This window comes from Ipomoea nil, unplaced genomic scaffold (assembly GCF_001879475.1).
Source record: "Ipomoea nil cultivar Tokyo-kokei standard unplaced genomic scaffold, Asagao_1.1 scaffold0380, whole genome shotgun sequence".
NCBI classification, from domain to species: Eukaryota; Viridiplantae; Streptophyta; class Magnoliopsida; order Solanales; family Convolvulaceae; genus Ipomoea; species Ipomoea nil.
Genome location: NW_017616808.1, coordinates 370,557 through 393,159, shown reverse-complemented (window position 1 = coordinate 393,159; position 22,603 = coordinate 370,557). Strand labels below are relative to the sequence as shown.

The 22,603-nt window shown below is 38.2% G+C and overlaps 2 protein-coding genes across 9 annotated transcripts; both read left to right on the top strand.

The window, feature by feature from the left end:
* The first annotated feature begins 206 nt into the window (after positions 1-206).
* Positions 207-22,027, top strand: LOC109171759 (pentatricopeptide repeat-containing protein At3g29230-like). Of its 8 annotated transcripts, XM_019320823.1 has the most exons (7): positions 2,136-3,235; positions 7,497-7,581; positions 18,808-20,663; positions 20,881-20,902; positions 20,933-20,943; positions 21,182-21,355; positions 21,531-22,027. In XM_019320823.1, the coding sequence occupies exon 3, from the start codon at positions 18,812-18,814 to the stop codon at positions 20,654-20,656; it is 1,845 nt and encodes a 614-aa protein (XP_019176368.1). In that variant the 5' UTR covers positions 2,136-3,235; positions 7,497-7,581; positions 18,808-18,811; the 3' UTR covers positions 20,657-20,663; positions 20,881-20,902; positions 20,933-20,943; positions 21,182-21,355; positions 21,531-22,027. The 8 variants fall into 8 exon arrangements, with proteins under 8 accessions (XP_019176363.1, XP_019176368.1, XP_019176365.1 ...); XM_019320820.1 differs by having other exon boundaries at positions 20,881-20,943; XM_019320821.1 differs by having other exon boundaries at positions 2,137-3,235; positions 18,808-20,759; positions 20,902-20,943.
* LOC109171737 lies at positions 20,881-21,773 on the top strand. Its single transcript, XM_019320792.1, has 3 exons — positions 20,881-20,943; positions 21,182-21,319; positions 21,531-21,773. Exons 1-3 carry the CDS (start codon positions 20,881-20,883, stop codon positions 21,771-21,773), a joined length of 444 nt encoding a protein of 147 aa, XP_019176337.1.
* Positions 22,028-22,603: the final 576 nt, after the last annotated feature.

Below are 22,603 nucleotides of genomic sequence, written 5' to 3'. Positions count from 1 at the left end.
GACTATAGAATATTTAAGTACAGAAGTCATTTTCCATCAACTCTTTTATGTTCAAAGGTTGAGTCATGGGGTAGATGTTTCATGCAAAGCGCGTGCCCTGGACTCACCGGGCACATGACTAGTCCTGTAAATAAGGAAAATGAGTGATTCCTCTCAAATACTCTGTCTGGAGGAGCTTAGGATTCTTAGGGTTGGGGATTGGGGATTCTTAGGGTTGGGATTCAACGAAGGAAAAGGAGCGATTGCCACTTAAACTAGCTCCTCCAAGATCTACATTAACGACATCGCGGCATCGTCGAACAAAGTATGATTCTGTTCTGTTCTCCTTCCAAGTTTGAAGCAGTCGAGCAATCTGTACAACGCCATTATTTTTTTAGTTATTTAATTAATTTATTTTTTCTGCCTTGTACGCAAACGACAAATCCCTTCAAACAAACTTCTACGAGAAAGCTGCAGGACCACTTCGTCTTCAAGGAATCGCAGCCGCACTGCCGTTGGATCGCTGCGGGCCAGCGACCAGTAGCTCCGCAACTTTCACCGCGTCGCCGTCTTCAGTCTTCATCTCAGTCAGCAGCTCTGTCGACCGTCGCCCGCTCCGACCAGTCGTAAAGCGTCCAACAGCAGCTTGCAGCTCCTCAGGTTCGAACCTCAACCTCCTTATTCCCTAAACCCTAATTCCATAAATCATGAAATTTTCCTGAGATTTACAATATATTAATTGTCTTATAAATTGTAATTGGTGAATTGTTAATTGTAAATTGGTGAATTTTGATTGTGAATTATAATTTATAAAATTTGAATTGTGAATTATAAATTATGAATGGGTGAATTGTGTATTTTCTAAATGTGATTTGTGAATTTATAATCTGTCATAGATTGATTAATTGATGAAAAAAATGTTTTGTTTCAGTATTTAAATTGTTTTTATTGGTGTTTGGTTTTTTGTCATTAACATTTTTTAATCGCTTGAACTCTGCCCCTACTCAACATTTTTTTTTTTTTGGCTCTGCATGTGCCCTTGCGGCCCTGCCTGTCAATGACAATATTAGGTATGAGAGACTAATGAAGAGAATGGAATTAAACATACTAAATAAAACATCATAATTGCTTATTATTAGTGTTTTGGTCCAGTATAAAGAGCCCCTTAGCTGAGCCTCACTACTCTCCTTCATTCCATTTTTTTTTTTTTTTTCCGTTTTGCCTCTCTTAGATGAAAATAATGCTTAAGTCACTTGTTTGAGTTGGCTGGATTGCTTGGAAATATTATTTTACTAATAGAAAGCTCATGTTAATTGTTTAAATGCCTAACCACTAGTCTTAAGATTCAAGCTCCCAAGGAGCTTCCTAGCTCAAATAATGAAGTGGCAGAACTTCTTTTACCATTTTAAAACAAAGATGCAATAATCATCTTTGACTATTTAAACAAAGAGTAGTGGCCTATCCGCTATTGTCTTTATTTATTTTGTCCGAGAGGCATGTTCAAAGGCGCAGTAATGAATCCTTAGCTCCACGCCTCCACATTCAAAAGTTCAGGGGGAAAGCCTATTCTTGAAGAAATTACTTTGCATTTTGATGAACTTATTAAGCTATGAATTTGTTAGCAATGGAAATTGGTTTGATAATTTAGTCTGTTGAAATACATGCGGTTGATTCTGTAGTAGCCTTGGGAGGATCCATGTGTATAGATATCATTTATGCTTTCTAGTTGTATCAATTAGATGGTTTTGCATACACTATTAATATATATCCAAAAAATAAAATAAATCAACTTTTTTACCTGATTGTGAATTGGTGAATTAGTAATTTATTATGTGCCATGATTGATTAATTGATATGAAATATGTTTTATTTTGGGGTTCAGTTATAAAAAAATGTTTTTTGATTCAGTATTTGAAGGTTTATTTGTGTTTGATATTTTGTCATGGACATTTTTTAATTTTTTGAACTTTGCTCTCACTCAATTTTTTTTTCTCACTCTGCCTATTTTTCCTTCTTTTTAAATACATTTTTAATTTTAAATTTCTACTTGTATTGTATGAAACTGCTGTCAAAATTTTAATGTTAAATATTTTTTTATTTTTTATTTTTAGTTTGTACACAGAAGATTTTTTATGAGTGAAGATTTTTTTATGAGTGAAGATGTAATCATAATTAGTAATGGGTTCTCTGTTGAAGATTGTTGTGGAATTGTACCATCAATATTAGGCTGAATATTATTTTAGTATTAATAGAAAATTTGTTGGTTTCCACTCAATTACTCAAAGCTGATCCATACTAGGTCAGCTGCCCTACTGATTTTTTATTTTTTATTTTCAAAATGATGTTGTTTTGATATGTGTGTGTGTGTGTGTTTTTTTTTTTTTTTTTTTTTTTTTTATTAAATAGCATGATAGTTTTTAACGGTAGAAAAGTTGTGCAAAGAACTAGTAAGAATTGTCCGCCATCTAATTTTTGTGGAGTGGATGATCCACCGAATTCATTGTTGACTTTGATTGATTAGGTGAAACGGTTCTGTAAAGTTTGTTTGTTCTTACATGTTGTGTGGTTATAATAGTAAGTTTGTGTTAGCCATGCAATTTGTACTGCATGGCAATATTATTCTACCACTCTATAAATGGAGGCTTGATAAGTGTTTCCACTTTATCAAATTAAAATGAAGGAAATTTAGTACTAGCATGTATGGTTATGGATGTGTCAAATAGGCTTTCTGCAATTGCCACAAAAATGGGACAACTGTAAAATGAAATTAAAGAACATTGTGCAAGGAAAGAAGTGCATGCTCGTGCTACAAAGTGGGTTTCCTTCTTTACAAGATCCATTGTTCCAACACTTATAGAAAGAAGTTTAGCGCTCTACGGTGCTTTTTAATTTCATTTTGCAGTTGCCTCATTTCGGCAACAAAAGCCTGTTTGACACTAACTCTATGTGCTAGTACTAAATTTCCTTATTGAGCCTCCGTATATAGAATGATATAAGAGTAATATTACCATGCATACAAATTGCATGGTTGGCACAATTCTTACTATTATATATTTATATCCATACAACCTGTATAAACAAATAAACTTTGCAGAACCATTTTACCTAATCAATTGTGGTGAAATTAGCAATGGATTCGGTGGATCTCAAGAATTGGATGGCTAGCATATATATACACACACACTTCCTTTTCAAACTCAATTAAAATTGCGGTCTGCCTTGAATCCTTGAGTGCTTTCAACCAAGACACTGAGAGGTGACCTCTAGACTCTAGACTCTAGACAGCAAAGTCCATTTCAACTAAGGGTGACCACGGTTCCGGTTCAAACCGGAACTGTAACTGGAACCGTCACTGTGCTAACCGGAACCTATAAGGTTCCGGTTAAGGTTCCTATAATATTGGAACCGGAACCGCCGGTTCCGGTTCCAAAACGAAAAAAAAAAAATGCAAAAGCTGCAGGCTTAAGCCTGCAGCGTGACAGCTTCTGCCCCACTGCCATGGCAGTGGGGCAGAGTAGACTGTGGAGTCATGGGAATCTACCCGTGACTCCACAGTGGAATAAAGCCAAATTGGCTTTATGCCTTTATATGGAATCCACTTTTGGTCCTACATTTATTGCGCATTGGACACATTTTGTCCGCTTTTATTAATTTTGTCACATTTTGCCCAAATTTAATAAAAACTGGACACTTTTAGTTCAACGTTACAATTTCTGTTAAACTGCTGTGAAGTAGAAGGGCAATTCTGTCCTTTCATGTGGAATTCTTCATCCGCTTTCAATTTTTTAGTTCACATGCGATGGTCTTCACCAATTGTCCATAAACCATAAGGCATTAGCGTCATGCCTTGAACTCGAAGAGTTACTCATTGCCGGATCAGATTTCTCTCCTCTCGCATACTCCGATCTCTCTCTTCCGTCAGTGTCTTCACCTTCAATTGCAGAGACCTAGATCACAATCAAAGAAATCTCTCTGTTTCCAGCAAAAGTTGCTCATAAAACCAAGCTATTATTCAATTCATCATTCAGATCTTTAAATTATATATATATATATATATATATATATATATATATATATATATATATATATATATATATATATATGAACATGCGAATTACACAATAGATCATAGCGTTCAACTTCGCGTCTCAGTTCAGCGAGTCGGAGCTTCCGCAACTCCTCTAGCAATGGTACGGCAGTCTCGGTTCGTTCGCCACACTCATCGTCAACACCGTTAACTTCACCGGAAGAGAAACGTCTCTTAGGGTCAAGGTATTTAAGCCTGCAGCTCTCAGGCGATCCGCGATAGCAGCATCATCAGAACGGTGCTCCGTTTCTGGAGCTCGTCGGCGACAGAGTCCCAACTCTTGGTGCCATGGCGGTTAACGGCGGTTGCTAACAGCAACTCCTCTCACGTGCCCCAATGTGCCTCCTTTTCCGGTGTGTTTTCTGCCGTTCCGTGCGATTTGTCCATAACTGAGTATTAAAAATGTATGGGGCAATCCATACTGTCTGTTTATGTTCTCTCTTTTTCTCCGTTGTCTAGTCTCTTTTCTTCCTATACCTTCCATTGAATCTTTGAATTGGGTAACAAAATTGGAACTTTGTTTGTGTGTTGTTTAGTATTTGGTTTGGATTTGCAATTGGTGAAGACCATCGCAGGTGAACTAAAAAATTGAAGGCGGATGAAGAATTCCACATGAAAGGACAGAATTGTCCTTCTACTTCACAGCAGTTTAACAGAAATTGTAACGTTGGACTAAAAGTGTCCAGTTTTTATTAAATTTGAGCAAAATGTGGCAAAATTAATTAAAGCGGGCAAAATGTGGCCAATGCGCAATAAATATAGGACCAAAAGTGAATTTAACTCCTTTATATATTATATAATATATATATATTATTTATATATAAGTATAAGGCTATAGACTCAAGTCAGTGAAGTCACTCAACGGCTATTTTCATAATTTGCCTGACAAAAGTAGACATGACCACGGTTCCGGTTCCGGTTTCGGTTCTGACTGGTAATTTTTTTTTTTTTTTTTTTTTTTTTTTTTTTGTAAATTGTAAGTTTTTAAGTATTGTTAGGCCCTGAGTTGAGTAAATTTTTTTTTTTGTTTTTAAAGATGACAGTTGTAACTTGTAAGTTTAAGTGGAATAAAATGTTTAACTTTGCTATGTTTTAATACAAAGACCTTATGAGAATAGTGATCAGAGAGCATTGAAACTAATAAAGGCAATTCTTAGGCCATTAATGATTAGGATAACAAAGGAAACAAAAGACAATAAATTTTTCATTGTCATTTGTTTCCTTTATTTTTCTAAACATTAATAAACTAAGAATTACCTTTATCAGTTTCAATACTCTGATCACTACTCCCATAAGGTCTTTACAGGGCGTTTGGTTGGAGGGATTTTAAATTCCCTTCCCACTTAATTCCCATCTAATTCCAAAGGCCATTAAATTCCGTAGTTTGGTTGGAGGGAATTGCAATTCCCTCATTTTCATGGAATTAAAATCCCATGCCCCGCCCCCCCCCCCCCCCCCCCCTGGTATTTTAATTCCTGGGGAAAAAAGATAGTGATGAGTCAAAATTACTCCTTCCTTTTTTAACCTAAAATTAATGTCTAACAACAATAATTGACATTTTTGACTTTATACTACTTATTCCCTTTCAATTCTCATGTATACCAAACATTGGAATTGAAATTCCCAGTAATTCTATTCCTGTCAACCAAACACTGGAATTTAAATTCCCACTTTATTCCCAGTAATTCAACTCCCATGGAATTACAATTCCTTTCCCACATAATTCCCCCCCTCCAACCAAACGCCCTGTTATATTAATTTATTCATAGCAAAATTAAGTAATTTATTTCACTTAAACTAAAAAAAAATTTAATAATTTTGGGCTTGCTCTTAATTTTACCAAGACTAAGTTGCCTACGTATCTTATTGAAACTTCAATAAGAATCAAAGCCCACGTAGTTCTCTTACCTTTTTTTTAAGTGTCTGTTTACTCCCCTTCGGTTGCAGTAGTGGTTGCATCATCGGAAAAGAAATCGTTAAGAGAATGAGAATTCAGAGAAGCAAAGTATTGAGAGTTTGAGAGTGTGAGAGAGAGAAACTGAAATTTTGGGTGAAGAAAAATCGTGTATGTACTTATGCATTTATAGAAGAAGAAGTATAAAGAAGAAGAAAAATGAGTGCTTTTGTCAGGCAAATTATGAAAATAGCCATTGAGTGACTTCACTGACTTGAGTCTATAGCCTATACTTATATATAAATAATATAATATATATATATATATATATATATATATATATATATATATATATATATATATATATATATATATATTATATAATATATAAAGCCATATAAAGGTATAAAGCCAATTTCGCTTTATTCCCGTGACTCCACAGTCTACTCTGCCCCACTGTCATGGCAGTGGGGCAGAAGCTGTCACGCTGCAGGCTTAAGCTTGCAGCTTTTGCATTTTTTTTTTTATTTTTTTTTTTCGGTTTGGAACCGGAACCGGTGGTTCCGATTCCAATATTATAGGAACCTTATAGGTTCCGGTTAAGAACCGGAACCGTACGGACGGTTCCGGTTAGCACAGTGACGGTTTCGATTACGGTTACGATTCCGGTTTGAACCGGAACCGTGGTCACCCCTAGACAAAAGCACTCATTTTTCTTCTTCTTTATACTTCTTCTATAAATGCGTGAGTTCATACACGATTTTTCTTCACCCAAAATTTCAGTTTCTCTCTCTCACACTCTCAAACTCTCAATACTTTGCTTCTCTGAATTCTCATTCTCTTAACGATTTCTTTTCCAATGATGCAACCACTACTGCAACCGAAGGGGAGTAAACAGACACTTAAAAAAAAGGTAAGAGAACTACGTGGGCTTTGATTCTTATTGAAGTTTCAATAAGATACGTATGCAACTTAGTCTTGGTAAAATTAAGTGCAAGCCCAAAATTATTAAATTTTTTTTTAATTTAAGTGAAATAAATTACTTAATTTTGTTATGAATAAATTAATATAAAGACCTTATGGGAGTAGTGATCAGAGAGTATTGAAACTGATAAAGGTAATTCTTAGTTTATTAATGTTTAGAAAAATAAAGGAAACAAATGACAATGAAAAATTTATTGTCTTTTGTTTCCTTTGTTATCCTAATCATTAATGGCCTAAGAATTGCCTTTATTAGTTTCAATGCTCTCTGATCACTATTCTCATAAGGTCTTTGTATTAAAACATAGCAAAGTTAAACATTTTATTCCACTTAAACTTACAAGTTACAACTGTCATCTTTAAAAACAAAAAAAAATTTACTCAACTCAGGGCCTAACAATACTTAAAAACTTACAATTTACAAAAAAAAAAAAAAAAAAATTATCGGTTAGAACCGACGGTTTCAATCAGAACCGCCGGTTCCGGTTCGACCAAATACGGAACCGGAACTGGACCGGAACCGTGGTCATGTCTAATTTCAACCAAGACACTGAGGTGACCTCTAAACTCTAGACAGCAAAGTCCAGACCACCAGCGAAGACAGCTGAAATCCTTTGCAAGTCTGGACACAGCAATGCAAGTAAAGTCTGTGAGTTTAACAGAAGGATTTTTTTTCACTGATTCTTATTTAATGCAGAATTGCAGATGGTTATTTATTTATTTATTTATTTATTTTTAACTGATTTTTTCTGATTTAGATGGATTTCTTCTGTCTGTAGAGTAGCCTTCATTTTTCTGATTTTTGGTGATTCTTTGTGTATATGGCTTTCTAGATTTATTGTATGTAATGATAATTGATATGTATAGTGTGTATATCACTAATGAGTTATCAGTATATGCGTTTATTGATTTTCACTGACTTTTTCCTTTTAAAAAAATCCCATTTTTTGTGAATAATGCTTATTTAATTTGGAATTCTGCATTTTTGTTTAATTGATTAATTATTGAAATCGAAAATTGTAATCTTTTATCGTCATCTTCATGAATTCAATTTCATATAGAAATTTTTATTCCTTTATTGTCACTTTGTTTGGTGTGGGACTTGTAGCAAGTTGTTAATTTAAGCTAAGGTTTGTAATGAGACAATTGATGTAACATATGATTTCACATATCTTAATTATAATAAAGCTATATGGTTTGGGAAGTAATTAATGTTACAATTAATGCCACAACATCCTTTACTATAAAATAAAATAAATAAAAAAAAAAGCACAACATATGAAAAATAAAATGTTATGATATTATGATTAAGGATTCCAATTTTCGATTAATAGAAAATATGAAACGATGCAATATTAATTAATCTTTGGCTTTACAATGAAAGTATATTTGATATGATTTTTTTATTTATGGTGTTTCTTGGGATTACAATATTAATTAAATTTTTGATGAAAGCTCCAAAACAATGCAATTAATGCAAGCCTCTACATATAATTTTTCTCCTATAAAACACCCAAATCAAATCCATGTGAGCGTAAACTGCAGCAATTTGTCATACCATTTTTGTATTTTCATGGCCATGGCGGCGGAGGAGACAAAAGATGGTACTCGTAGAATGTAGAGGAGACCCTAACAATCACGCCTACCAAAAAAAAGAGTAAACAAAAGAGAAGAATTATGAAAAGTGGTAGAAAAATGGAGCCAAACATTAAGGAATCACCTTCTACAGGTAGAGATTGTGGAGTGTACTTTTCTATCTTCTCAAATGCTTCAAAGAAAGGGCAGAAGCGAGAAGGGATGGAGAAAACAAATGCTGCGGGCCGTGCGTTAATTATTGGACTTCAGAATTTAAAAAAAAAAATCATTTGAGCCATAAATAAATATTTAAATATATAAATGTATATATCGTATGAGTCTTTAAATGTTTTTCTGGATTTCTAAACTTAAGACTTTTAAAAGAAAAAAAAATCCATTTGAATTATCTGATCTCTACAAAAAAAGTGATATTGGGCTTATAGAATGACATTTGGGTTTATGGAATGACATGTGCATAAAGAATATATATTATATAATCATATAAAAAATTTGTTCAATTAGAGTTTAAATTTACTCATACAAAATTTGAAATTTGCTTTCTAAATGTAATTATCTTAGTTATTATTCGTATTGTGAAAATTATAATATAGATGAAATACAATTAAGAATAAATCAATGTAATTATGTAAATTCTCTCTATAAGTTTATTTGAATATGTACATAATTAGAGATTATATTAACCATACAAAATTTTAATTTTAATTTTATTGTAATTTTGTATTCTATAAAAATAATAAATACTTGACCAATAGAAGCTAAAAAATATTATTATATTAAACAATTTAAAATTTTTTTATTTTTTTATTTTTTGTTTATATTTATAATAACATAATTTTTTCTCGTGCATCACGCGGGTAAATTACTAGTATATATATATATATATATATATATATATATATATTGTGTATTTTTTTTCATATATTAAGTTTTTCTCACTGAGGTTTTTCTAGTGAGGTAAGATAATTGGTAAGGAGAGTGTTATAAATATTCATTTATGGGCATTATCCCATCATCTCCTACTTTAATGTTGTTAGTGAAATGATTAAATAATATGAGGCTTTTTCGGTTCCTGGATCTTACCCAGTTTCTCTTCCTCTACTTTTCTCTCTTTTCTCTGTATTGTTCTTGGCATATAATTGCGTCGAAATCATCATGGAAGATTAAGCTAAAGAAGATCGAATTTACAATACCTTCATTATGTAATAATGAATTTGTTTTTATTGTTGTTTTGATTTGGTAATTGTATAGTTTGATTTATGCTTTAGCTTGGTTTTTTTTTTTTTTTTTTTTTTTTTTTTTTTTTTGGGGGTAGTTAATACCAGTTCTCGGATTGCAATTGAAGCAAATTCTCTGATTGCTATTGATGTAATAATTAATCTATAATACATGAATAATGAGCAGTCAACTAGTCTCGTACTACGTATTATTTTGTAATATTCAAATAATAATGAACTTTTAAGTATACAAATAATGAATCAATAATATACAAACAATGAACCTTCCGCACGTAGTAGCATTTCTATTAGTTGATATTGACGGTATTAAACTATTAATGTAGCAGTGGTTATTTTAATTAGTTGAAACACTGTCGTATTAGACCATAGTCCACGTTGTTGTGTGGACAATGATCCACTGTATAACCATTGATAAAAATCACTGCATTATTGATGGTTCATAAAGTCATAATAATTGTAATTTGTAAATACATAAATCTATTATTGTAAATTTATAAAATCAAGTTCATAACAAATTATTAAAATGGTATATTGAAAAACATATATCAATATAAGTGTTATTTAAAATATCTCAACGAAATATTTTTAATTTTTTAATTTTTTTAATATATTGATATTGATTTTATTCAAATAAAAAGAAATAGAGAATAATATATTCAAGTGACAATTGTTTTCTAAAAAAAAAGTGACAATTAATCAATTTGTACCATTTTTTATGAACTTGTAGTATTGTTTGTATGTATATGATATGATTTTTTAAAAAAATGTACATACACGATTATTTTTATGTACTTGAGGCCATGATGCAACATTGACCTTGGTTCTTGATATAATTTGCCAACAAAAAATTAGAAAAAATAAATAAATTCAAATCATTGGTCTTACTCTTAGATAATTTGTCAAGAAAGACGGTGCATTGTCTTATATTTATTAATGGAGTAGGATCATATTGTTCTTGTCATATTAAGTAAAAAGTAAATGTAAAATTTTGAATTTATCCTTAAGAAATCCTAACATTTAACGGAAAGTAAATGTAAAATTTTGAATTTACTCTTCAGAAATCCTAACATTTAACTCCGTTAAAGAAAATTATAATGCCAATGACCAAATTTACAATTTTTGAAGTAATTGTATGATTAGATTTCAAAAAATCAAAAGCCAAGCATCACATAAACGAATTGTTGAATCAAAATTACGATTTTTCTCTTATATGGGGTGTGAATCCCGTGGGCTCGGGGCCCAAGAAGAAAATAGATAAAGCCCAGACGAATAAGAGAAGTCCAAGAGGAAAATGGAGTAAGCCCAAAAGAGATCCGAGTCAAACCGAGGAGTCGGCTCGACCCGGAGTCGGCTGGACCCGGAAGTCGGCACGAGTAGAAGGTCGACCTAAACTAGCCGTTAACCGATATTAAACTCCTAATTATTGCCCTATTCACTCAATAGGCCAAGTGGCCGTTATCCTATTAAAAGACACCTATTTACTTACCACTAAGCATCCATAACCCCCAAATAAAGACTACCTTACAACCCATTACTACCAATTTATTACCTATTCAAACTACCTCATCCTAACCCCCAATTTAATACCCTTAATCCCTACTAAATACCCCTAACGTCTCTAAAGCTCCTGGAAAGCTATAAAAAGGGGGAAGGAATAAGAGAAAGGGGAAGGCTTCATCATGGGGGGAAGGCTTCATCATGGGGGGAGGCATCACGTACTCCACATCACAAAACATAGAATACCCTTCCCACGCCACTCCTCCACACACATGGGGGCACTCTCCCACAATCACTCTCCATTCATTCAAGCAAGAAGACCACATGAAGAAGATTCCATTCTTGAGCACAATGGAAGACCCCATCACTCTTCCTACGCCACTCTTCCACTCTCACTCAAGAAGACTCCATTTTTACTAGAAGAGAAGTTCCAATACATGAAAGAAAGAGAGGCAACCACATTCTTACATCATACACTCTATACAAATACATGTACAAATACCTACAAAAATAGTGAAAGTCTTTAGGCTTGGCACCGCCCAAAAAGGCCCGTGGTTTTCCTTTCGGTTTCCACGTCAAAATCATCGAGCCCATATTATTTTAGCAAGCTTTATTGAAAGGTGTATCCTCCAGCTAAAGGTTGTGTTGGACCTCCTTGGGCGCGAAAACCCAAAAACCAACACTGGCGCCGTCCGTGGGGATCGTGACAAAAGGTCGCGTTACCTCTTTTTCTGAGCAATTTCGGAGAGCGTCCGGTCACTACGGACGGAAGATTGAGAAGGTTCACGGAGAACCGTGGACCAAGAAGAGGACTAGATGAGAATTGCGTGTCGAAGTCTACAAGAGGTAACCCTTAAATTAGATATTTAAATTACTCAAAGCTGTTGGCAAAGAATGGTCCGTCCGTGATACCAAGGGACTTGGCCAAGAGAGTCAAGGAGTCGACCGTAAAAATACGGTCAACAAAGAAGTAACAGGCAAATGGACGAGTGACGCTAAATAAGGAATTTATCCCCTGCCGACTACGGACTTAGTGAAATTGGCGAGTGGGTAAGGAATGATGAATAATTGCGTCTTTGATGAATAATATTCATTTATACGTTATCATTCGTAAACATATTTGTCGTATGATTAATTATTAGTGAGTACATGAAAGTTAGTTTGGTGATCTTGGTAAGGATGAGGATAATTAGAAACCCACAGCATCAAATCATGTGTACATAGAAGGCTTCAGCATATACGTGTCAATTAAATACAAAAATTGGCACCATATCACAATATACAAGAGCAAGATATGGAAGTCAGACTCCTGGGAACTTGTGAATTGGAACGTTTCAGTCATATCAAGGCAATTTGTGTTTTGGAAACCTCCGTATATGCATTGTACAAACACTAGCAATCGAAGTACCACTGGCGATCATAAATCACACCGCCTCCAGTAGGCACGTGGAAAAACAAAAGCCAAGACGCAAAAGGAGAAAGGCAAGACGTACCGCCACCCTTTGGTAGTCAGAGCAACCACTATGTCGGTTCAATCCGGCCAGGAGCGTCCGCCAGTTAATTCCTGATCGTGAGATCATTACCTTGCCATGCGGAAGTATATTCAGCACCAAGCATGCAGTCGGTAAAAAAAAATAAAAAAAAAAAAAAAAAAAAGTCAGCAGTCAGCAAGGAAACAGTCGACAGTCAGTGGAGTCGGAATAAGCATCTATGGCGATTAAAGCTCCCAACTTACAGTGTCCGATCAATAAGGAAGCATTAAGCATTCGTGGAGCTCTTCATTAGTAGTCGGCCAAGGAGCATGCCGACTCCTACCACTTTTACCCATTCAGGTCTGGCAGGGTCGAGATGGTTGGTGAGCATATGGCAGGATGCGGAGTCGGAGTAGGTAGCCGGTGATGGGGGACTCGGTGCCATAATCTGACTGGCAATCCGGCAGCCACCCGCGTCACGAGAAGCGACGATCAGTCTCCGACCGTTCATTTGCATCGATATTCCCCTTGCTGACTTCTGTAGTTGGCTTAAGGCTCCTGAGTACGTGACAATCGGGAAACGCGCGGTTAAGCATCCAGAAAGTTGGCGAGAGGATAGTCAGAAAAGGAAGAGCAAGAAGAAAACGTGTCGGCGATAGTTCACTCTGATCTCTCATCTCTCATTCATCAAATCTTTAGCAAGACTGAGGGACTCGGCCACCATGTGGCCTGTCGCGGAATCGGAGTGGGAGTCAATGGAGTCGGTGATAGAGCTTGAGTTGGAGTCAGTAGTCGAGGGGTCGGACACCATCATCTCTCGCCTAAGTCAGCCCCGAATTCTGTGAGGGCGATCGGAGAACAGCCGTGTCTGAATCCGTGAAATCGATTGACGACCCTGTCGCTCATAATGCTTGTCGACAAGGACACCATCATCTCTCGCCTAAGAATGAAAGCGTTCTCGGTTATTCCAGCGCTCATGGTTGACCCGCCGAGTCCGTCGAGTCCATCTCCTGCGATTCTCGGAGCTTTGCAAGAAAATTTGAAAGCAGAGGCATGATGGAAACCAAAGTATATGTCTATATAGTAAGCAAGCAGCAATACCCAACGAAGTTGTCAAATCGGCCATCATGAAGTCGGTCGCCGGATCGGAGTCGAGCATTTTTACATCAGAAAATTGCTCCTCATGCGCACTCGGAGGATAATGAATTCGTTGGTCGTGCCAATGACATTTTGAAAAATAGGATCGATCCATCGAGCGCTTTTTCAAAGTCAATCAAATAGCGGTAAATTGGGCACCAAGACACCGTCTACCATGCAGAGATCTCAGTCGCCGGTTGTTTTTAAATATGTTAGGCCCCGAGTCTTACCACAATTATGTTCGGGAACTGGCGATGAGCAGAAGAAACCAACAACTTGGGCTACAAAGGAAGATTTAGATGCTCAAATATGGAGGATATGGGGCATGAATGGCAAGGGATTATGGAAGATGTTCTCGCCGATGTTACATTTGGAGGCAATGCCAAGACAACGATCATCTGTACAATGAGCTCTAAACGGTAGCAATCCTAAAAATGCCGGCAAGAAAGTGACCAACAAAAGGACCAATACGATGATGTGATGATTCTGACTCCTTCAACACTGATTGACACTGAGGATGATGATTTCAAAGACCGGAGTTATTTGATGAACGAGTTGACACATTTCGTAGCTTGCTCGTGGCTATCTTAGACGCGCAATCTTGACATACGTTAAATTCAATGCTATAAAGATTCAAAAATTCAATTGCGTAGGATTGGTAAAAGCCATGGAAGAAAATAAGGAGGCCAGGGCTCGACTTTTCTTGCCCTAACATTAATCTTTTTTTCTCATAAAAACATGGCTTTGAATTCTTGCAGCTTGGAGGGACATACTAGAGCGCTTCCAAGGCCGACTCCAAGAGTCTGACCGAGTAGGTCCGCCCATTCGCGCTGGGCCGACCGCTCCGTGTCGAACATTGGATTGTCCGCCCAATCAGCTCCAAGGCCGACTCCAAGAGTCTGACCGAGTAGGTCCGCCCATTCACGCTGGGCCGATCACTCCGTGTCGGACATTGGATTGTCCGCCCAATCAACTCCAAGGCCGACTCCAAGAGTCTGACCGAGTAGGTCCGCCCATTCGCGCTGGGCCGATCACTCCGTGTCAGACATTGGATTGTCCGCCCAATCAACTCCAAGGCCGACTCCAAGAGTCTGACCGAGTAGGTCCGCCCATTCGCGCTGGGCCGACCACTCCGTGTCGGACATTGGATTGTCCGCCCAATCAGCTCCAAGGCCGACTCCAAGAGTCTGACCGAGTAGGTCCGCCCATTCGCGCTGGGCCGATCACTCCGTGTCGGACATTGGATTGTCCGCCCAATCAACTCCAAGGCCGACTCCAAGAGTCTGACCGAGTAGGTCCGCCCATTCGCGCTGGGCCAATCACTCCGTGTCAGACATTGGATTGTCCGCCCAATCAACTCCAAGGCCGACTCCAAGAGTCTGACCGAGTAGGTCCGCCCATTCGCGCTGGGCCGATCACTCCGTGTCGGACATCGGATTGTCCGCCCAATCAGCTTCAAGGCCGACTCCTAGAGTCTGACCGAGTAGGTCCGCCCATTCGCGCTGGGCCGACCACTCCGTGTCGGACATCGGATTGTCCGCCCAATCAGCTTCAAGGCCGACTCCTAGAGTCTGACCGAGTAGGTCCGCCCATTCGCGCTGGGCTGACCACTCCGTGTCGGACATTGGATTGTCCACCCGCCTAGATTCAAGGTCAACCACTGAGCGCCCGAACCTCAGGTGGTTGATCCATCTAGTTGTACGGATAAAAGATGAAGAAGGGGGAAAATTACAAACACACAAGAAGTACCAACGATCTCTCCAAAGCCGGTGAAAATAATAAAAATCGAAGGATTACATATGTGGCATGCAATACGAGGGCACGACTCGACATGGAAATTTAGTGGCAGAAAATGCATATGCATTCCAAAATATTGCTCGGAGAATTGCTCATCTACAAAGGGCTATATGAAAGGAAGAAGAAGTAAAGCTACAACCGAGAGTCACTCGAGTTAGTAAAAGGACCAAGAGTCCAAGAAGTCTACTCAGAGAAGAAGAATCATAGTCAGGGCTTGCCTCGAGCAGGGACTCGGCGAGAGAAAAAGAAAAGAAACAAGGGCTATGACCCTTAGAAAAAAGCCAAAAGGAGTCGCCTCGACTGAGAGACTCGGCGAGTATATAAAGAAACAACGGGGCACTGACCTTAAACCGTTTCTAAGAAAGAAAAAGCCTAAGGGGTCGCCTCGACTGAGGGACTCGGCGAGAAAAGATAGGAAACAAGGGCCCAGACCCTTAGTCGTTTCCGAGAAAAAGCCAAAAGGAGTCGCCTCGACTGAGAGACTCGGCGAGTATATAAAGAAACAACGGGGCACTGACCCTAAACCGTTTCTAAGAAAGAAAAAGCCTAAGGGGTCGCCTCGACTGAGGGACTCGGCGAGAAAAGATAGGAAACAAGGGCCCAGACCCTTAGTCGTTTCCGAGAAAAAGCCAAAAGGAGTCGCCTCGACTGAGAGACTCGGCGAGTATATAAAGAAACAACGGGGCACTGACCCTAAACCGTTTCTAAGAAAGAAAAAGCCTAAGGGGTCGCCTCGACTGAGGGACTCGACGAGAAGAGATAGGAAACAAGGGCCCAGACCCTTAGTCGTTTCCGAGAAAAAGCCTACAGGAGTCGCCTCGACTGAGGGACTCGGCGAGTATAGAGAGAAACGACGGGGCACTGACCCTAAACTGTTTCTGAGATAGAAAAAGCCTAATGGGTCGCCTCGACTGAGGGACTCGGCGAGAAGAGATAGGAAACAAGGGCCCAGACCCTTAGTCGTTTCCGAGAAAAAGCCTACAGGAGTCGCCTCGACTGAGGGACTCAGCGAGTATAGAGAGAAACGACGGGGCACTGACCCTAAACTGTTTCTGAGATAGAAAAAGTCTAATGGGTCACCTCGACCGAGGGACTCGGCAAGAAAAGATAGGAAACAAGGGCACTGACCCTTAGACGTTTCCGAGAAAAAGCCTACAGGGGTCGCCTCGACTGAGGGACTCGGCGAGTATTGAGAGAAACGACGGGGCACTGACCCTAAACTGTTTCTGAGATAGAAAAAGCCTAATGGGTCGCCTCGACCGAGGGACTCGGCAAGAAAAGATAGGAAACAAGGGCACTGACCCTTAGACGTTTCTGAGGAAAAGCCTACAGGAGTCGCCTCGACTGAGGGACTCGGCGAGAAAAAGAGAAAAGAAACAAGGGTTCCGACCCTTAGACGTTTCTTAGAGAAAAAGAGAAAAGAAACAAGGGTTCCGACCCTTAGACCTCTTAGAGAAAAAGAGAAAAGAAACAAGGGTTCCGACCCTTAGACGTTTCTTAGAGAAAAAGAGAAAAGAAACCAGGGTTCCGACCCTAGCCATTTCTTAGAAGGAAGAAAAGCTACAACCGAAGAGTCGCCTCGACTGAGGGACTCGGCGAATAAAGAAGGAATCGAGGGTCCGAACCCTCGGAAGTTTATTAGAGAAAGAAAAAGTTACAGCCGAGATTCACTTCGACAGCTATAGAAAAAAGGAGCTCGAAGCCGGAGGGTCACATCCACTGAAGCAGTCGGTCATATAGCCAACGAAGAGAAGTCAGGAAAATGGAGTCGTTTGGAATCTTGAATAAAGAGTCGGCAAAAATCGAGGCGGCTAATAAAGGGAATTTTGTGGCAAGACAATATACTTTTCCATGCCCTGCTAAGCGCGAGACATAGAAAAGTGAGGGACTAGTTGATGGGGTGTGAACCCCGTGGGCTCGGGGCCCAAGAAGAAAATAGATAAAGCCCAGACGAATAAGAGAAGCCCAAGAGGAAAATGGAGTAAGCCCAAAAGAGATCCGAGTCAAACCGAGGAGTCGGCTCGACCCGGAGTCGGCTGGACCCGGAAGTCGGCACGAGTAGAAGGTCGACCTAAACTAGCCGTTAACCGATATTAAACTCCTAATTATTGCCCTATTCACTCAATAGGCCAAGTGGCCGTTATCCTATTAAAAGACACCTATTTACTTACCACTAAGCATCCATAACCCCCAAATAAAGACTACCTTACAACCCATTACTACCAATTTATTACCTATTCAAACTACCTCATCCTAACCCCCAATTTAATACCCTTAATCCCTACTAAATACCCCCTAACGTCTCTAAAGCTCCTGGAAAGCTATAAAAAGGGGGAAGGAATAAGAGAAAGGGGAAGGCTTCATCATGGGGGGAAGGCTTCATCATGGGGGGGAGGCATCACGTACTCCACATCACAAAACATAGAATACCCTTCCCACGCCACTCCTCCACACACATGGGGGCACTCTCCCACAATCACTCTCCATTCATTCAAGCAAGAAGACCACATGAAGAAGATTCCATTCTTGAGCACAATGGAAGACCCCATCACTCTTCCTACGCCACTCTTCCACTCTCACTCAAGAAGACTCCATTTTTACTAGAAGAGAAGTTCCAATACATGAAAGAAAGAGAGGCAACCACATTCTTACATCATACACTCTATACAAATACATGTACAAATACCTACAAAAATAGTGAAAGTCTTTAGGCTTGGCACCGCCCAAAAAGGCCCGTGGTTTTCCTTTCGGTTTCCACGTCAAAATCATCGAGCCCATATTATTTTAGCAAGCTTTATTGAAAGGTGTATCCTCCAGCTAAAGGTTGTGTTGGACCTCCTTGGGCGCGAAAACCCAAAAACCAACAATTATGATAACATTTGAATTATGTTTTTGATGTGACAATTTATGATAAGTTCTGATTGAAATTTTTTTTAAAAAATAATTAACCACATAAAAATAATTGCGTAAATTTGTATAATTATAATTTATGTAGGGGTGAAAATGCATTTCTCATTTCTCATTTCTCATTTCTCATTTCTCATAAATAAATAGTAGTATACTAGTATGGAGTTGATGCAAATTACAAATATATTGACCGGTCCGCCTTGTTTTTTAATCGAAACCCGACAGAACAATGTTTGGGGGAAATGGCGCACATTCATCTCTTCCAAAAATAGGTGAAGTTGCTCTAAACCTGGTCTCCAAGCCTCCGCATAGACTCCTCGAAGAAAAGTTCATATCATTATTGCAATCATGTAAGACAACAAGGAACCTCAAACAAATCCAAGCCCAGATCACAATCCACGGTCTTAATCAAAACGAGTACACCACCCCTCATTTTCTGTTGAAATGTTTCGAATTAAATGAAGTTCTTCACGCTCGCCACCTGTTCGATCAAATTCCCTACCCAAGTTCTTCGCTTTGGAACGCTATGTTCAAAGGTTACCTTCAAAAAGACCAGCACAGAGAGGTGCTGCTGCTTTTTCGTCGGATGAGGAACAAGGATGAGAGGCCCAGCTGCTATACATTTCCCATAATTTTGAAGTCTTGTGTGAAGTTATATGCTTTAAGGGAAGGCGAGGAAGTGCATTGTGTCGTGGTCAAGATTGGGCTTAAGTCTAATACATTCGTGGGTACTACCTTGATTGATTTGTATTCTAGAGCAAGGAAAATCGAGTCTGCTCATAGAGTGTTTAGCGAGATGGTTTTGAGAAATGTGGTTTCTTGGACTTCTATGATTAATGGCTATGTTGAGAATGGTGATTTGGCTTCTGCAAGGAGGTTTTTTGACTTGGCACCTGAGCGAGATATTGTTTTGTGGAATAGCATGGTTGTGGCATATATCGGATGTAGGGACATGGTAGAGGCTCAGAAACTTTTTAATGTGATGCCCAATAAGGATTTGATGTCTTGGAATACTTTGTTGAATGGCTACGCGAATTCTGGGGATGTCGAGGGGTGTGAGAGGGTGTTTGAGGCAATGCAGGAAAGAAACATATTTTCTTGGAATGGTTTGATTGGAGGATATGCTCATAATGGACATTTTCTTGAAGTTCTTGGTGCCTTTAAGAGGATGTTAACTGAGTCCGATGTGCTACCTAATGATGCCACTCTTGTGAATGTGTTGTCTGCTTGTGCTAGATTAGGAGCTCTTGATATGGGTAAATGGGTACACACATATGCAGAGAGCATTGGTTATATTGATAATGTATATGTTGGGAATGGTTTAATTGATATGTACGCAAAGTGTGGGGTGGTCAGAAATGCAATTGATGTTTTTAAGAGCATGGATAAAAAAGATTTGATATCTTGGAACACGATAATTAATGGTGTGGCAGTGCATGGTCAGGGTGCTGATGCCTTGAATTTGTTTAGTCAGATGAGGAATGCTGGTGTAAGACCAGATGGAATAACTTTCATAGGTGTGTTATGTGCTTGCTCTCACATGGGTCTAGTCTCAGAGGGATTTCATTATTTCCAATCTATGACCAATGAGTATTTGCTTGCTCCTCAAATTGAACATTATGGTTGCATGGTTGATCTTTTGGCTCGAGCTGGCCATTTTGACCAGGCTGTTGATTTTGTGCATAAGATGCCTATGCCAGCTGATAGTGTCATCTGGACTGCATTATTAGGGGCATGTAGGATTTACAAGAATATTGAGGTTGCCATACTGGCACTTCAGAAACTAATAGAGCTCGACCCAAACAACCCTGCAAACTATGTTATGCTTGCTAATATTTATGGTGATGCTAAGAGATGGAAAGATGTGGCAAAGCAGAAAGTTGCCATGAGGGATACCGGTTTTAAAAAGCTTCCAGGGTGTAGCTTGATTGAGGTTGATGATGAAGTGGCTGAATTTTATTGCTATGATGAGAGGCATCCCAAGACACAGGCAATTTATGGAGCTTTGAAAGGATTGATGAAAATATCAATGTCTTCTGGTTATTTTCTGGACTTAATGGAAACTGATCAATGAACCTTGGGGAAGTTGTTAACTTGTTATTATGTCTTGAGATTTCCAAATTCTTTTATAGTTGCTGCAGGAAGCCAGTAATTGAGATTTCAATTTAGACACCCAGGTAAACTTCCATGGTAGAAAGAGATCTTAAAGCAACAAAATTACTGGAATTGAGCTTTAACTACTCTAATTTCTGTTTTCAAACTTTATTTTATACTTAAAAGTTTCACTACTCTTGACAGATGGTCATCCCTTCATTGCAGTTTTTCTTGAAGGATTCTCAACGAGTAATGATTACCTCTGAGGTGCGTTGTAATTTCTTGATAGATAATATGCTCATGTAAATTTGCACATATTCACTTTCTTGTACACAATATATACTTATTGAAAGTGTTAGTGTGTCACAATCAAGTTTGATGATGTATCTATTGATCTTTATGCATGCCTTAAGAGTTTAAATGTGGTGTGGTAGTAAAGGGACCAATATTAAGTGGAAATATATCAGGAACAGACCCATTGAAGGACAATCACCTTCTTTTACAGGCCCAGGTTCTTGATGATACAGAAGAGGCAAAGCACACAGCTGTGGTTGTTAATGAACTGTCTAAGGAGATCTCATGCATTCTTGTTGCCCATCCACTAAATGCAAAGTGGGCTGCTGAAGGAAAGAACATTACCAATGTTGTCCTTTTAAGAGGTTGTGGTATTTGAATTGAGGTAGATTCCTCTCTCTCTCTCTCTCTTCTCTTGCATGCATGTGTGCATAAAGAAAATGCTCACACTGATTTCATTTTCCATCAAACAGTTCTTTGAGCATAGAATAGAGCACCAAAAAAGAATCATTTTGCTTCTGAGTTTGAACATTTTATTCTCAGGTGGTTTGTTTGTCTAGGTTCCTCAATTTGAAAAGATACATGGGCTCTGGCCATGCATGGTTGCTCCTACCAAGATTATTGCTGGATTGGGTTTGGCACTTGGGATTGATGTTCTAGAAGCTCCTGAAGCAACAGGAGACTACCGGACAATATTAACATCCAAACCAACTGCCAAAGTCAAGACACTCTCAGCTCCTCTTCAATCTTGCCTCAATATTTTTGTACCTGGAGAAGATGAGCATAAGCCTGGTAAGATCTGATGGCTATGACTTTGGGTTCCTTCATACTAAGGTCATACATCACTGTGTTCCTGTAATGTTTCTCTTTGTTTGTTTGTAGGGGTGTTGAATATATTTAATTGTTTGTAATATTATCCATAAATTTTGTGCAGTCCTTGTGCAAAGTTAACTCCTTGAGAGTAAAAAATAAAAAAAGCATTGCATGAATCATCTAATTGCTTGAATTAATTTATCTAATGTAACATGTGGGATAACAGAAGAAGGTAAATATTTCAGTCTTGGCTTTGCAGGCAATTGACAATGGCATCATATACAACTACACTTCGAATTAACTAAAATTGTACGCTTGAAAGTACAAAAACATGTACTTAAAACACAAAAATGTACACTTGAACGCCAAAATTCTACACTCAAAAGTACAAAGATGTGCAATCGAAGCAATTTATGGTACCAAAAAGGGATGTTATTCAACTCAAGTGTTAGTGAAGCAATCGTCCATACAAATATTTTGTAAATCTCACAAATTCCATTAGAAATTTTGTTATAGATCATTGAAAGAAAACAAATACTCTGTAATAAACACTTGCTCATAATTGTGCACTTTAAGGCACAAAAATATGCACTTGAAGGCATAAAAATGTGCACTTGAAAGCCAAAATTCTGCACTTGAAGGCATAAATATGTTCAATCAAAGCAATTTATGGTAGCAAAAAGGAAAGTTATTCAACTAAGTGTTATTGAAGCAATTGTCCATACAAATCGTTTGTAAAAATCACAAATTTCATTAGAAATTTAATTATAGATTATTGAAAATAATGTAAAAGTGTAAAATATATAATAAACATTGGTCC

What these genes read in the sequence shown, in the direction of transcription:
- LOC109171759 (XM_019320818.1), top strand. Translation starts at nt 18,812, where the DNA reads ATGTTTGGGGGAAATGGCGCACATTCATCTCTTCCAAAAATAGGTGAA.
- LOC109171737 (XM_019320792.1), top strand. Translation starts at nt 20,881, where the DNA reads ATGGTCATCCCTTCATTGCAGTTTTTCTTGAAGGATTCTCAACGAGTA. An exon ending in GAGTAATGATTACCTCTGAG is followed by an intron (nt 20,944 to 21,181) that starts GTGCGTTGTAAT and finishes CTTCTTTTACAG; the next exon opens with GCCCAGGTTCTTGATGATAC. An exon ending in AAGGAAAGAACATTACCAAT is followed by an intron (nt 21,320 to 21,530) that starts GTTGTCCTTTTA and finishes TTGTTTGTCTAG; the next exon opens with GTTCCTCAATTTGAAAAGAT.